The following is a 15569-nucleotide window of genomic DNA, read 5'->3' as shown; positions in this document are numbered from 1 at the left end:
TGTCCATGGTATTCCTCTTGCTTCTAATGTATTTGTAGAATGTTTTTTCTTGTTACTGTTTATGTCTTTGGCTAGTTTGATCTCATTTTGTGGCGTGGCCTTTCTAATTTTGTCTCTACATACTTGTTTTATTTGTTTATATTCATCCTTTGTAATTTGACGAAGTTTCCACTTTTTGTAGGACTCTTTTTTGATTTTTAGATCATTGAAGATATCCTGGTTAAGCCAGGGTGGTCTCTTGCCATACCTCCTATCTTTCTTACCCAGTGGGATAGTTTCCTCTTGTGCCCTTAATAATGTCTCTTTGAAAAACTGCCAACAGTTTTTCCCCTTAGACTTGCTACCCATGGGATTTTACCTATCAAACTCCCTGAGTTTGCTAAAGTCTGCCTTCTTGAAATCCATTGTCTTTATTGTGCTGTTCTCCCTCCTACCATTCCTTAGAATCATGAACTCTACCATTTCATGATCACTTTCACGCAAGTTACTTTCCACTTTCAAATTCTCAACCAGTTCCTCCCTATTTATTAAAATCAAATCTAGAACAGCCTCCCGTCTCGTACTTTTCTCCACCTTCTGAAATAAAAAATTCTCCCCAATACATTCCAAGAACTTGTCGGATGATCTTTGCCTTGCTGTGTTATTTTCCCAACAGATGTCTGGGTAGCTGAAGTCCCCCATCACCACCAAGTCCTGTGCTTTGGATGATTTTATTAGCTGTTTTAAACAAGCCTCATCCACCTCTTCTTCCTAGTTAGGTGGTCTATAGTAGACCCCTACAATGATGTCATCCTTATTTTTTACCCCTTTTATCCTTACCCAGAGACTTTCAACAAGTCTGCTTCCTATTTCCATCTCAATCTCAGTCCAAGTGCATACATTTTTAATATATAAGGCAACATCTCCTCCCTTTTTTCCCTGGCGGTCCTTTCTGAGCAAGTTGTACCCTTCTATACCAATATTCCAATCATGCGTATTATCCCACCAGGTGTCTGTGATGCCAACTATGTTATAGTTGTGTTTATTTACTAGCATTTTGAGTTCTTCCTGCTTATTCTTCATACTTCTCACATTAGTATACAGACTTCTAAGATACTGATTTGATTCCCCACCCCCCAGTTCTGTCTCTATCAGATTTCTATTTGTCCCAAATCAATGTAATAATGAAACAGTACAGACTCTCCAAACTTTCCATATGGTTAAAACTTAGTTTATACATAGGATTTCAACTATGTCTGAGGAAATTAAGTTATTAATAATTGCTGTAGCTAATGATTATGAGTATAGGCAAATAGAACCAGATCAATAGTTCAGTTCATTCTTAAGTGGAACCATTTTGACATCAGAGGGAGCTCAGTCAATCAACACCCTTCTCTTCAGCTGATTTGCATACTGCAATTCTGTTGGCTGAAATGAATCATTGGCATGAGGGGGACTGCATATATGTCTAGATTTCACATTGGTAGGTTATTTGGCTGCCAGCTGCCACTGTATTTGCTCCAACTGCCACTGTTTTAACAATTCTGTGGCTATATGCTGACAAATTAAGGGCCAGATTCACCAATATGCTCTGACATCTTTGCATTGCTCCAGTGATGCAAAGCAGCTGTAAACTTGGCCTCACTGGCCAGTCTGCTCTGGCTATTTTGTCTTGTTCCAGAACAGGGTGAAGCAGCCAGAGCACACCAATACACGTGGCCTTGAAAGTTAAATCTCTTTTTGTTTGTTTGTTTGTTTGTTTTTTAATGACTTACAGTTGATACTACATATCTCCAACTCATTAGATCTGCCACAGGGAAACATTTTCATAGGGTTTCTTTTTTCATGTGTTTATGCATGAAAATTTTAATTAAAAAATACAATTGAATCACTAAACAAAACAAAAATTAAGTCTGAGAGTATATATCAGTAACCTGAAAGCAAATAAATAAATAAATAAAGCCCAAAACTGTGGTAATTATCCCAATACCAAGAATTACAAACCCAAGAAATTAAAAGTTAAAGTTAAACTTAAAAGAAATTGAAATATATTAAGTTATGGGGAAAGAACTGTTAAGCCACCAAAACAACCTTAACTCTGCCCTTTAGTGACACATTATTACATAATCATACCGTCATTATTAAGCCATTTTAGTTTTTATGCACTCAGATTTCATTAAACTGATTTTTATAGATAGTTTATTTTTTCCATTACCCTCATGGCATCACTCAGGGACGTACATTTTGGGGGGTTATAATGCTTGTTTCTGGAATAATTACAACCTCCCTGTAATTTTATTTATGCATTTTTACCCATACATTACCGATATATACTCTAAAGCTGTAACTGCATTTAACATAGTTTTTTGTCGGGGAATGTATGTTGTTAGATATATGGGTATACATGCGCATACGGACATATATTCCATATATGAATTAAAGAGACAAATGCACAACCCAGGTGAACAGGTGCTCTCTAGTGTTAAAAGCCGTGATAAAACAGATGATGGAAATTACAGGAAAAAGCGGAAGGGGATTTACACACTTTTAATATGACACGAATTTCGTCTCTTTCCACATGCCCTGCATAACTCCGGGAAAGAAATGTTAGAGGAACTGTGTTTCTATGCAAATACATTATCTAAAGCATTCCAAGAGGTTTACCGGGAAATATTTCCCGAAAACACCTGACCAGTTAAGTGTAATTAATACTGTAGTCATTGTCAACTCCTGTGATAAAAGAATTCGCTATGAGTCCTAACATATAACAGCTCTGTCCATTTCAATTAAAGTGTCCACTTTTCCTTTACTCTGTCCATCACCCACTTTAAAAGTTTACCAGGCGCTGAAGGGATTAGATCTCACACTAACTCTGAACCGATCTTTTCAATAAATGTTGGCTGAGTACAAACTCCAGAGGCAAGGATGACGGACTGGCTCCAGAGGCTGTGGGGAGGAGGTTGGGAGAAAGACTCTTCCTTCAGCTGCAGAGTAGTGGTCACACGCGGGGGTAAAGGGCTTACTCTTATACAGACTAACTTCCCCTGCAACAACTGCAAACCCGAACTTTCCCTAAAGAAAGACGGCACCTTCCTTACCTGTCATGTTTAATATGGCAGTTATTACAGGGAAGTTTTTTTTTTAACTTTTCCACAAATAAATCAATTGCAGACACTTCCAAGATATTTCCAAGACAAGACACTACGGGAGGCAGTTCATCTGGTGCAGTTTTTTTTTTATATATAACTCAAGAACTGCAATGCACCTTAAGCACATGAATACACGCGGCAGTCTTCTGCAAATGCCGGAGAAAAACAGGTATTATATTTGCTTACAATAAAGCAAGTGTGCTGTCATTCTTTATGAGGTACCTGGTGGATAAACATATGCATGGTACCAGGAGAAAATTCAGAATATGGCGAAAATTAGTGATACACTGGCTGCATCTCCACTGAAGATATTCTTTGGAAATTTACTGAGTCAAAAAAGCGCTTGGTAAAACATATTGAATTGATTTACTTTTTAAATGAAAAGGAAATAGCCTACTTGTGGCTTGAACACTTGTTCTCTCTCTCTAAATAATGTTGCCTTGCTTCCAGGCGAAAACACGAGGCTCAATGAAGCGTTTTGAGTGCATCTCTTTTACCTTACGCCCCCTTATGCAGAAAACTGCGTATTTTGCACTAAGCAGAAAATGGCTAAGACATTTAATAAAATTGTGGGAGGTTAAGTGAAGCTGTTTCAATTTTCTAAATATCGCTGCTGCTTTTTAAAGAGCTGCATTACTTATAGAACAACGCACAACAAATAAAGTCCAAAAATGGAAAAGAAAAATCCTTTCTCATTCTAAATAAACAAATATGAGTTTTTATAAGAACAAAAATTTTCATTTGGCTTTTAAAATTACAAGACCACTCACGGAAATACAGCACTGTATATTATATACATACATATACATATATATGTTGTTTTTCCTTTCTGTAAATAAAAATATTTTTCAGAAAGTCGGTCAAATTCACAGCACTTATCCCAGATATAAAACTAAGCAGAACATGTTATTCTTTTAGTGTATATTGAAAAATTCTAATTATTATATCCATTCTTACCGAGCTGAAAAGAAAGGAAGAAGACAAGTAAAGCTTTGACAAGAAGTGGCCAGAATCTAACTCACTCAAATACTCCTCCTTTTAATGTTTGTAGCATGGGGCGACAGTTTGATAATATTTTTAATAAAAGTAATGACTAAAATATTAAAAGAAACCCAAGGGAAGAAGAACCTTACATAAACAATTATGCTGTGAGAGTTTCGGAGCACTGGGGATAATCCATTGCCACAGCGCCCCCTCCCATACTCAGCCTGAACTAAAGATTTTATCCTGGAGATGGCAAAAAGTTCCTTATTTTTCTCTCCTCCCGTCCTCTCTTTTCTCAGTTCTTCCTTTCAGTCCTAAAAGCAGATCCGGCAAAGTGGCTCCTTCACCTCAGCCTATCTCTTTCCATTATCTGCATTGTTCTCGTAACGCGTCTTATTCAGAACAGGGTCGCAAACACTGCTTGTTTTACTAGCAAACTGAACAACATCCTATGTGTGTGTGTCGTTGGTATTTTAAACACACAATAGTCAATTCTTTCACTTTATCTGAGGGAGAGGATAGCGTCCCCCCGTTTAATAAAAGAAAGGAGAACCATTCCCGATCCATTGTATTGTTATGTCACAGGAAGCCGTTTCCGACAGGCATTATGACGCATCCCAAACCCCCACTAGATTCCATTTAGTCCAATTTAAAAGTTACTGTGACCAGTATTATGACGGTTGAGTAAGTAACATATATGCTATTATCTGTGTGGCTTGTGTGTTAATATATTTTGGCCAGATCGCGCAGTCCTTAGTCAAGCAAATCTCTCCTTCACGCCGATGGGAGTTTCACCTGAGTAAAGACTAAAGGATTGGGCCCTACGTAAATACCCACCAAACACACAAGCCTATGCATAAACACTCACAGTCAGTTATTACACAGAACAAATAGATCATGTTTACATTATACTAAGAAGGACACCATTCCCACAGTCCTGGTTTTCATCTTTGATCGCCTTAAAACTTCATACCAGTGGCTTTAGTGTAAGAAGCCGTAGTAAGCATCTAAAAAATGACAAACCACAACATCTGTCTCCCAGGACTCTAATAAAAAATACCTGAAAAGGATTAATCTTTGTTAGCTGCTCATTAACTATAACCGAAGTAAACTTTACATTTAAAAAGTCAAATGCGAGTGTTGCTTAAAATCTAGGGGTGCGAACGATGCGATAATGAATAGATATCCAAAGAAATGTGTAGTGTGTAAGTCCTCAAGCCTCTGTGTAGGCATTTTAATTTGCTACAGTTATTGCCAATAAAAATACTGTTTAATAGTGCAAGTTAGATGTTTTTTATTAGTAACAGGAAAAATAGATTTCAGTTAAGGAGCACAATAGATTAAAAGCTATCTATGGTAAAAATATTCAGATCAAAAAGCATAATTTGGGTGAAATTAGATATAATCCGCGTACACTGATCAAAAACAATATTGTCACAAAACTTCAGATTTTAATCACAAATTATATTTAAATTACCTCAATAGCAATTCGATTTCTACATTCCAAGTCAAATGAGTAGTGTTTATTGTAAGTAAATGCATACTCCTTGCAGTGGGTAAGAGCATACTTTTCTGAAGCTATACAAAAATATGCAAATCAAACCAAAGCATGAATGTCTTTTGAAATGATTATACTATATTTCATTAATATTTTATTGCAGAATTATCATTCATTTTATATATAAGACAATGTTCTGCAATGCACAATGTAAATATTGAAAATTTAATCTGTTGCTCTTTGTATTTGTTAGTGGGTGTGCTATTGATTTATAGTCTTCCTAGTGAAATCATAAAAAAAGATTTTGCACAAAGGAACGCAAGAAATACAAATGCAGACAAAGGCAACATCTACATTTTCTAAATACAAACTTATATATCCAGGATGTGCGTGTGTGTGTGCGTTTTTATGTATGTGTATACTCTGAACTGAATTACATAATTCCTCCTGGGAGCACAGTATTTGTTTAAGCACTCTTTCCAGGTCATAACTGTAACACCCAGTTAATAGCATTAATCCCCTGTTATAATGTCAACACAACGCCATTGTATTCCCAAATCTGAATTGTACCACTAATTATTAAAGAGGATGAATTAAAAGCAATCAGCTGGCTTAAATACTTACTTACGTCGCCCCTGTTGGAAAGAACAGACTTGTTTTACAAAATAAAAATGCAGAGGTATTCTATATTTTGCAATGCATGCAATTTGACTTCGAGATGTTCATGTATGACTTTATAATGTTACAATTAATGTTCATGTTCAAATCTCCAGCTGCTGCAGCGCTAAAGCAAAGCACAAAAATGCATATACTTAAAAAGTCGCCCTGCGAACACAGAGATTTAATATTCAGACGTAATCGCCTGATATCGATTATTCCACATAACTGAAATATGAATGCATGTTATTTAAAGCACTTGCTTTTACAGTTTCCATTGTTATTTAATACATGTGTATTAATCACCAAGTAGGAAAGCAAGCATCATTTCTGTAATCTGCTGCATTGAGTTTACCAGTTGTTTATCACTTTCTTAACACGAAATGGAAAGTCTAGATTTAATGATAAGAAATACCTGTTGGTGTTAACCTCCTCCCCCCTCACCTTCCTTTTTAAGGATTGCATCTCCTATAGGCCACAGGAATTAATTCCCTATGTGGAGTGGCCAGATCTCTTCTGGATGCAGGGGTGAAGGGAAAATTGGCGCGGAGATGGAGGGGGTTCCACAGGGAAAGAAAAACAAAAACAAACATAGGTTGCTTAAAACATGCACACATCCATATACTTGGCTATATAGTTTTAATACTGCAAGTTTCCCAGAAAGCACACTGAACCTGTATTAGAAAGATTATTAAAACAGCATCTCAGAGTGTATTATTTTATTAGCAGCAGGTTTAATTGACAGTCGGCCCCCATGACCCATAATTCTTCAGTTATTGCGATCTTTTCTTCCTGTCAGTTTCTAATAGATTCCCCCAGTGTACTTTGGTTTGATGTATTTCCCCCATCTACTGTAATGATATGGGGCATTTAGTAAAGAATTTAACTTTAAAGCTGACTGCACTTTTTAAACTACTGTATTTGGTTAAATAAAGGACAAATGCTCATTCACTTATGTAGTGAAGACAAAATACATGGCTTAATGTGTACAGGATCCAGTGTAGAAGTTTATTTCAGGCTTTAGTGTTTTGCCTATTTGTGGCAATTATTTCATTAAAATGTCGTTATTTTCAACAATTACTATTTCACAGTTTAGATTAATACCTCAAGGCCTGATCCTGTATTCTTTAAGTAAAACTCTCACTGATGGATTGCCACTGAATAAGGGTGAGTACCTGAGAACACACACACACAGGGGCCTACAGTACATGCAAGCAAGAGACATAGCAAGTAATAAACTGGATATAGTGCAGACTGGTAGGGAAATCCATATTTAAGTGGAATGTGTACAGTGCAATACACCTTTGGTAGATGAGGTGTGTTCTTATGGGAAGGCAGGGATTTAGAAAGGTAAGGAGGAGAGGAGAAACGAATTGTATCTTAATCACAGTTCACTAATAATAGAGTTCAATTCCAGATCCAAAGGCTTGTGTGTACAGTCAATCACAGACTTCTCAAAAGTCTCTCAAGACCGGTCAGCCTGAGAAAATATAGACCAATGCCTTCACCTCATCCTCTCCTTTCTGGTATATTGTAGAACTGCTAGTGTTTGTGGTGGGCAGAAATTATATTATTTGTTAAGTTAATTATACCCTGAATGTTTGTTCTGATAGGCTTCCTCTCCGAACTGCAAAGAGAAGGGTTGTACCCCTGCATAGGGTCACTTGGGGCTCTCCCCCAGGCAGCCAACACCAGAGCAAGTAGAATGGAAGCTGAAAGATTTTTCCTTGGAGGATTTAATGTGAACATTTAAGGTAGCTTGGCTGCTTGTGAAAAAAAAAAAAACTGTTATCAAAGTAGAAAGCTATTGTTGTCATACACTGACAATCATATAGTGTTCTCAGTCTATTCATGTGTGTACTTCCCGCCTTTTCACCATACACAGGGCAATACTTGTACTTGTGCTTTCCCACGATATACTAACAAGCCCTGTGCGCAAGTCTGTGATAATATAGAAGATAGAAAGTGTGTGCATGGGTACCTATTGCAATGGAGTGTGTGCAAGCGTGTTTGTGGCTCTGAGCCGGGAGAAACTGATCAGCGGTATCATCCTTTGGCTTCAGCAGTGTGCTCGCTGTCAGACAGAGAGGGTGGCTTGTAACCCATTACAACAGCCTGCTTCCCTCCCTCCGTCTGCGGGGGGAGATGGAGAAGGAGAAGGGGCGGGCCCGACGGAATATGCAGATGAGCCTCTGTGACGGACAGCTCTGCTTTCCAATGTCTCTCAGAAACTCGAGTGCTCCTTCCCTTAACTCTTCACTCTAGACTCTATACTTCCCCCAAAATACAGGCTGGCCGGCGCTGGGGGAGCGGGCTGGCGGGCAGAACTCCATATGCAGCAGCCACTTTCCTGAGCCGGGCTCTCTCCCTCCCTCTCTCCCTGGCTTGCTTCCTCTCTCCCCCTTGTCGTTACCCAGCTACTTCTCCCCTCTCCCCATGCCCTTCTCCTCCTGAGCGGATCCGCCGTTGTGGTGCTGGCCGAGGTGCATGGGGGGCCAGTAGGACACGTCTCATTCTCTGCACAGCTGCCCAGAGCCAGCCGGGGAGAGGGAGCGGGAACACGAAAGCCGCAGAAGGAGCAGCAGAAGCGCCAGGGCCGGTCACCCTCGCCCCCTCCCTGCTCCTGTGCACGCCCGTGCAAGCCATGTCCTATCCTCAGGGTTACCTCTACCAGCCCCCCGGCTCGCTGGCTCTGTACTCCTGCCCGACGTACGGGGCGTCGGCTCTGGCAGCCCCCAGGAGCGAGGAGCTGGCCAGGTCTTCGTCAGGCTCGGCGTTCAGCCCTTACCCGGGATCGGCAGCTTTCACAGCCCAGGCGGCGGCCACAGGCTTCACCAGCCCGCTCCAGTACTCCACAGACCCCGCCACGGGATTCCCCTCCTACATGGTAACTACCGAGAAAAATCCTCTCCTTCTTCATTAGCATCCTCATCCTCATCCTCCTCTGCCCCTATCTCCTACACACGCACCATCAGTAACAGAGCCCGGGCTGCACAGCCACGCGCTGAGCACAAACTCAGCCGCCAGCGTATGTTTTCCCAACACCACGCTCAGAGTGCAGACCCGAGGTGTCCAAGCGGGGCAAAGGGAGAAGAGGACAGGGGCCCTGGCACTACCTCGGACCGGACCCTGGCGGCTCTCGGGGCTTGCAAACATAAAACTGAGCCTGCCCTCGCTCGCGTGTCCGTTAGTAAAGAATCCGCATTGTCTGAAGCAGTTTGGTGGCTGCGTTTTGTGCTGCGGGAGGAGAGGGGAGGATTTCTTTTTTCTTGCTTTTCCAAGCCAACGATTAGTGGAGCTCCGGGAAGTGAGCCCGGTGCGGTTTCAGTTACTTTCAATGCGTTTTGTGCTAATAGTTTAACTGGATTTTAGGAATGAAAAGAAGCATCTGTTTGCGATCTGTGAGCTTCGCTCGTACCCAAGATGGTTGTGGTGGCCGCAGCTTCAGCTTTCACTTTGTTGTCATTACTTAAAAGGAACATTTGAAATTGCGTGTGTCTGTGTGTATATATATATATATATATATATAGTTACAGTTATATAGACACACATCAGGAATTTAAGGTCGGAGACTCCAGATTGGTTACGATTGGTTCCAGGAAGGGGTGGCAGAAAGGTTAGTTATATAAACCGACGGAAAACCAAATGTTTTCTGGGTGTAAAATACTTCAGCAGAAATGTCGTGCAGTCTCAGTTCAATGCAATGTGAAAGATCTGCCCCTCCTGACTTTCCTGTCGAGGAGCCAGTAGACAAGTGGCTGGAAGTTGCAAAGTGTGTTTGTCAAGTATTAAGAACATTAGGTGATTTTGGGGCCGTAACTCTCCCTTCTCTGGGATTTTTAAACGTCCTTAAAGTTATCAACTTCCTTAGTAATATCTTCAACTTTTCTTCCATTACGCAGACTTAAATAAGCGCAATGCAAACGTTAAAGGGCGAATTAAAATGCTAATTACATCTCATTTAAACAATTCGAAACGGTGCATATCTTCTGATTTGCGAGTTGAATTTGCAATGCATTAGTGCAGTGAATTGCTAAGCGGTGGCTCTGTTGTATTTTCTATAGCAAAAAGGAAACATCTTTTGAACCTTTGAGAGAAACGTAGATAGTAAGGCACTACCTGTAAGGCCCTTTTTAAAATGTCTGCGTGACTCAGAAATAATTTTGGGAAATATTCAATTACAAGGAACTAAAATTAACTGAAGATTAAAAGATCAGCGATTAAAGTGTGTGCGGTTTGGGAGGGGGAGGAGGTAAACAAGATCTTAAAGGCCTTTGTGTACCCTTGTTTGCTATTAGAATAGGAATGTGAGACACCAATCCAAGACAATGCAGATATAATCACTGATCTTTTCTTGACAACTTACTAATGACTAGCAGCAATAACAAATTGCCAACCCACTGTTTTGCCCTTTCCAGGGCTCTCCTTACGATGCTCATACGACTGGGATGACCGGGGCCATCAGTTACCATCCCTATGGCAGTCCTGCTTACCCTTACCAGCTGAATGATCCCGCTTACAGGAAAAACGCCACCCGAGATGCCACAGCCACCCTGAAGGCCTGGCTGAATGAGCACAGGAAGAACCCCTACCCCACCAAGGGCGAGAAGATCATGCTGGCCATCATCACAAAGATGACCCTCACCCAGGTCTCCACCTGGTTCGCCAACGCCAGGAGGAGGCTCAAGAAGGAGAACAAAATGACTTGGGCTCCCCGGAACAAAAGCGAAGATGAAGATGAAGACGAAGGGGATGGAGCAAGAAGTAAGGAGGAAAGTTCAGATAAGGTGCAGGAAAGCAATGAAACTTCAGCAGAGGACGAAGGTTAGGCACAACACGATTGTACTATAACTAGGTAGAAAGGTCCCAAAGGGATACATGTGCAAGTGCCAGAATTTATTTAAATGCACTTTTACTTCCCATATTGTAACCGGGATGCTGCGGGATATATTTAAAACTCATGTCCCATCCCCTCTATGCCGTTTACCCTCAATAGCTTATCTTCACCTTTAACTGATTATAACGGTAGCAAAGACCGTTTACATTGACCTAATTCTGCAATGAGCCATTCCCCTAAAACAGCTAGCCGGAGCATTTGCGTTAATAATGCCTGTCGTGCTTTTGTACGGGCGCACACAGGAAGCTGCTTTCATGCAGCCGTAGTGATAGCCGGTGGGAGTGTTCCTACAAGTATAATTATACATAAAAGGATTTGATTACAAGCGTCGCTTTCCTATCAGTGGTTGTGGTTGCTTCTCTCCTGTTCTCTTTAGTCTATATAACTGACTGTACCCTTGTCTGTTCGGCTGCTGCCTTTGCAGGGATCAGCTTGCAGGTTGACTCGCTCACTGATCACTCCTGCTCCGCGGAGTCTGACGGGGAGAAGTTGCCCTGCCGAGTAGGGGACACGCTCTGCGAGTCCGGATCAGAGTGCAAGGACAAATACGAGGACATCGAGGACGACGAGGATGAAGATGATGAAGCAGAGAGAGACCTTCCCGCTAAGCCTGTCACTTCCTCCCCCCTCACCGGAGTGGAAGCCCCCCTCCTTAATCACCCCCACGAGGACGCGTCAAGGAACTCCAATAAGACTACTTTGGACAACAGGATTTCCCCCAGTTCCGAGATACAGGCCATTAAGCCCAAGCTCTGGTCTCTAGCTGAAATAGCCACCTCGGACCTTAAAAATCAGAACCTGGGCCAAAGCTGTCAGCCACCGGCTTTATCTTCAGTAACCCCCTCTTCTACTTCTCACAGCTCTGCCTACTCTCCCTCTTCTCTCTTAGGAAGGCACATTTATTACACTTCTCCTTTTTATACCAATTATACAAACTATGGGAACTTTAACGCACTCCAGAGCCAGGGGATCCTGAGATATAACTCCGCAGCAATGGCTTCGAACGAGGGACTAAGTCAGACTGTACTAAATACAAGCTCTGTTCACAAACAGAGCAGTGACTCTTTGAAAACGATCACTAACCAGCTAGAACAACATTACAGGCCCTCTAGTTATGAGTCTAAGAAAGGTAGGTGACTGATTGCTTCTTTTCTTCCCAAAGGCAACATGACTTCTATACACACTGTAGATAAAGAGTGCTTATTTGGACAAACACCACTACGGCCAGCAGACAAACAAACCGACAATACTTAAGAAAAAGGAGCTGGAGCTAGACAACAATATATTTTGGGAATTTAAAAATATATTCCCCCTTTTTTTGTATGTAAGGAATAGAAAAAAGAAATAACAGAGGAGTTAAAAAAATCTAGTGGGCTAAATATGTAGCTTTAAAAGGGTTTAAAATAAACCCTTTAATATATATAATTTAAAAACGCTGCTATCTTTACCTTTTGTGCAGTGTTTAGTAAAACAGGACACTAACTTTTTTTTTAATTTTAAGGAGTTAAATATAGTTTTATTCGATTTAAGATAAAGAAAATAAAATGATCCAAATTACCAAATTAGGTCTATCATAAAACCTCTATTTTTCCCATACAGTTTTAAAATTAGTATAACAAATTAATATAATTGTCTGATTTTAAAAAGGAAAAAAAAAAGCCTGATACCACCATTATCCAAACTGTAGTCAATTATAAAATATTAATGTAGACGTTCTAAATGATTTAGATATGAATTTTCTGCAAGTGAATTTTGGGACATTCACATACTGTATAATCTAGTTAGGTGGCTGTGTCCTGTGACTAACTGACGGTTATATTTTGACAGATCCCACTGACGTCTTCACAGTAGGAGTACAACCATACCTATAGAAGTGCAATCACACAGCAATGCAAGTAAGTGAGAACATTTTCTATTACACTGATCATTTGGCATCAGGTCCAAGACATATTGCACAGCTGTAAACTTGCTTAACGTTAATTTCCTGCTTCATTACATAAGAGTCTGATTACAAAGTAATATGCTCTTTTCTGGTCTTTTTAAAATCCCTTATTACAGCTTTTCTTCTCTGCTTTATACTCTTTTATAAGTCAGTTTAGAGGGTTCCCAACTCCTTGATATGACCTAAGGTTTTCTTTTACCTTATGTAAAACAAAAATAAAGGAATACTTACATTTTATAGAGATATCTTGAGATCTCTTTTTAAATTAATTTTCTAATAATTGTTATAAGGTAAGGCGCTTGTGTTAAGATATTATTAGAATTGTACATTGTAAATATTTAAAATTAAAAAGCACAATTATAAGATTTCAGCATGCATTTCTAGGAGGTTATGGTATCTCTGAATTGTTTGATGTCTGGTAACAATGGCATCCTTACAACCGTTTATGTTTAAGACTAACCAAAATCCTATAGATCTTTTAAAACTAATATTTTCATGAGAAGAAAATAAAAGAGTAAGCATTTTAGGACCCCTCCCCTTCCCCCCCCCCCCCCAGTTTAATGGTGTTAGTGTGTAACTGAAGGATTTTGGATGATCTGGTTTTTTCCTTGGTCCACAGGTAGGTGTCACAATTGCTTTGAAAAAAGTCAGCAAGCCATCATCTCTCCCCGAGCTAATATATAGAACAAATCTCTAAATCCGGATCACATCTTGTGCCACTGTATAAAGGAAGACCACAGAGCACTATTAAATCTACAGACTCTAATTATTAAACCAGAATTTTGTTGGACATATGTGAGTTTGCTGGTATAGTATAGTTTCCCCAATGTATGTGTTACTTTTGAAAACAGATCTGTTTTTCTCAGGATATCTTGAATTGATCACTTCATTGCCACGGTATATATTCGATAGGTGTGATAGGTTTTATTGTAAAATTTATTTGTAAAAGATGTATACAGTAGAGATAACAAAGATGTGATTGGAGAACTTGAGTACTTACAAAGTGGAAACAAATTTGATATTTATTTTTGTAATGATATAAAAGCTTCTAGTAATTTATGCAAGTTGTATTGCAATGAAATTTGAACTTTTGTAAATAAATTTTGCCTGGTTTTTATTTGAAACATTAATGGTTATACAATCTTTGGTTGTTTAACAAGATTTCTTTACTAATTTATATCTTCAATTGTAAATAAAAACAAACAGACTAGTCTGCAACAATATGGTGTTTTTGGTTCATTTCCCCCTAAAATACTAAATTATTTAGAAAAATCATAAAATTGATAGTAGTCGTAATTTCACTTCATAATTTTTTAGAATGTAAAAAGCCTAAACCAATTAAACAAACTGCAAATACATGCTTTATTTAATTAAAGCTCAGAGTTGTTCTGTATAGATATATCGCTATAGATAGATATAAAGGTACACCTGTATGCACATTTTTTACAAGCTAGCAGAGATGCAGTTATTTTTAGTACTAGCACTTTCCAATGCTATTTTCCTTTTCCATAAATAAAAAATCTTCATAACTCACCCTACTTTGCTATAGCTCAAGCAATCATTTATTTTAATTCTAAGTTATGTCCAGAAGTGCTGAAAATACAAGAAAACAAAATACTCCAGACTCTATTTTTTATGTTTTTCCTCTTCTAAATTGCATGAATTATATCTATAATTTGGTAGTCCTGTTAGAGATCCACCTTGATTAGACTCAGAAGAACAGATACCCCATCATTTTAATTTTCAGTAAAATAATGAGAATCCCCATATAATATAATTTCAGAAAAGAAACGAACAATCATTTATTTCCCCCAAAAGATAAATTGAGTGAATATAATTTACGGTTATAAAACAAGAATAATAGCTTCTTAGATTGCCCTTTAATCAATCATACACTTATTTTTCAAGAGGCTCATCTATTTTATTCCATGATTAATAATGTTCCAGCATGAGAGCATTATTAGATCCCAGCAGGGGAGATCCTGGATGCTTTTAGCTGCTTTGGAATGGTCAGTTGGGGTTCATTATGGTCTGATATTGAACAATTTATAAAATCTTGTCTAAACATCTGCCAGCTCAGATAGGCCGATGTGTCTGAGGATGGAAAATTGCTGGACCAGTTGATATTGACAAACGGAGCTCTCTCCAGTGGCTTTTTGTTCAGTGAAAATTAGTGGCCTCTTGCTCAGGTCTTGTTAGAAAGGGCATTTGAAAGTGATCTTAGATACTTCAGTCAGCAGCCTAGGGAATGTTAACTGGATAAAGAGCTATTCTAGACTGGAGTCAGAAAATACATCCTGATGGTACTAAGGAGAGTGAATTTGTGTGGGGGGGTGGAGGGTGAGAAAACCTGGATTTGTGCTGGAAATCACTTTAGATAAGCTATTACCAGCAGGACAGTGGGGTGGGAATAGGTATTGTTTCATATTCTCTGTGTATATATAAAGCCTGCTGCAGTTTCCA

At 39.3% G+C, this 15569-nt stretch overlaps 1 protein-coding gene across 1 annotated transcript; it reads left to right on the top strand.

The window, feature by feature from the left end:
- Positions 1-8544: 8544 nt before the first annotated feature.
- Positions 8545-14194, top strand: IRX2 (iroquois homeobox 2). The gene is made up of 5 exons (XM_073329472.1): positions 8545-9154; positions 10686-11091; positions 11589-12293; positions 12992-13059; positions 13726-14194. Exons 1-4 carry the CDS (start codon positions 8912-8914, stop codon positions 13033-13035), a joined length of 1398 nt encoding a protein of 465 aa, XP_073185573.1. The 5' UTR covers positions 8545-8911; the 3' UTR covers positions 13036-13059; positions 13726-14194.
- Positions 14195-15569: the final 1375 nt, after the last annotated feature.

This window comes from Lepidochelys kempii, chromosome 2, assembly GCF_965140265.1.
Source record: "Lepidochelys kempii isolate rLepKem1 chromosome 2, rLepKem1.hap2, whole genome shotgun sequence".
Classification (NCBI taxonomy): domain Eukaryota; kingdom Metazoa; phylum Chordata; order Testudines; family Cheloniidae; genus Lepidochelys; species Lepidochelys kempii.
This window is presented reverse-complemented; position numbering and strand designations above follow the sequence as displayed.

Coding starts and splice junctions, on each gene's coding strand:
- IRX2 (XM_073329472.1), top strand. CDS start 8,912: ATGTCCTATCCTCAGGGTTACCTCTACCAGCCCCCCGGCTCGCTGGCT. Junction 9,155..10,685: donor CGGGATTCCCCTCCTACATG/GTAACTACCGAG, acceptor TGCCCTTTCCAG/GGCTCTCCTTACGATGCTCA. Junction 11,092..11,588: donor AACTTCAGCAGAGGACGAAG/GTTAGGCACAAC, acceptor CTGCCTTTGCAG/GGATCAGCTTGCAGGTTGAC.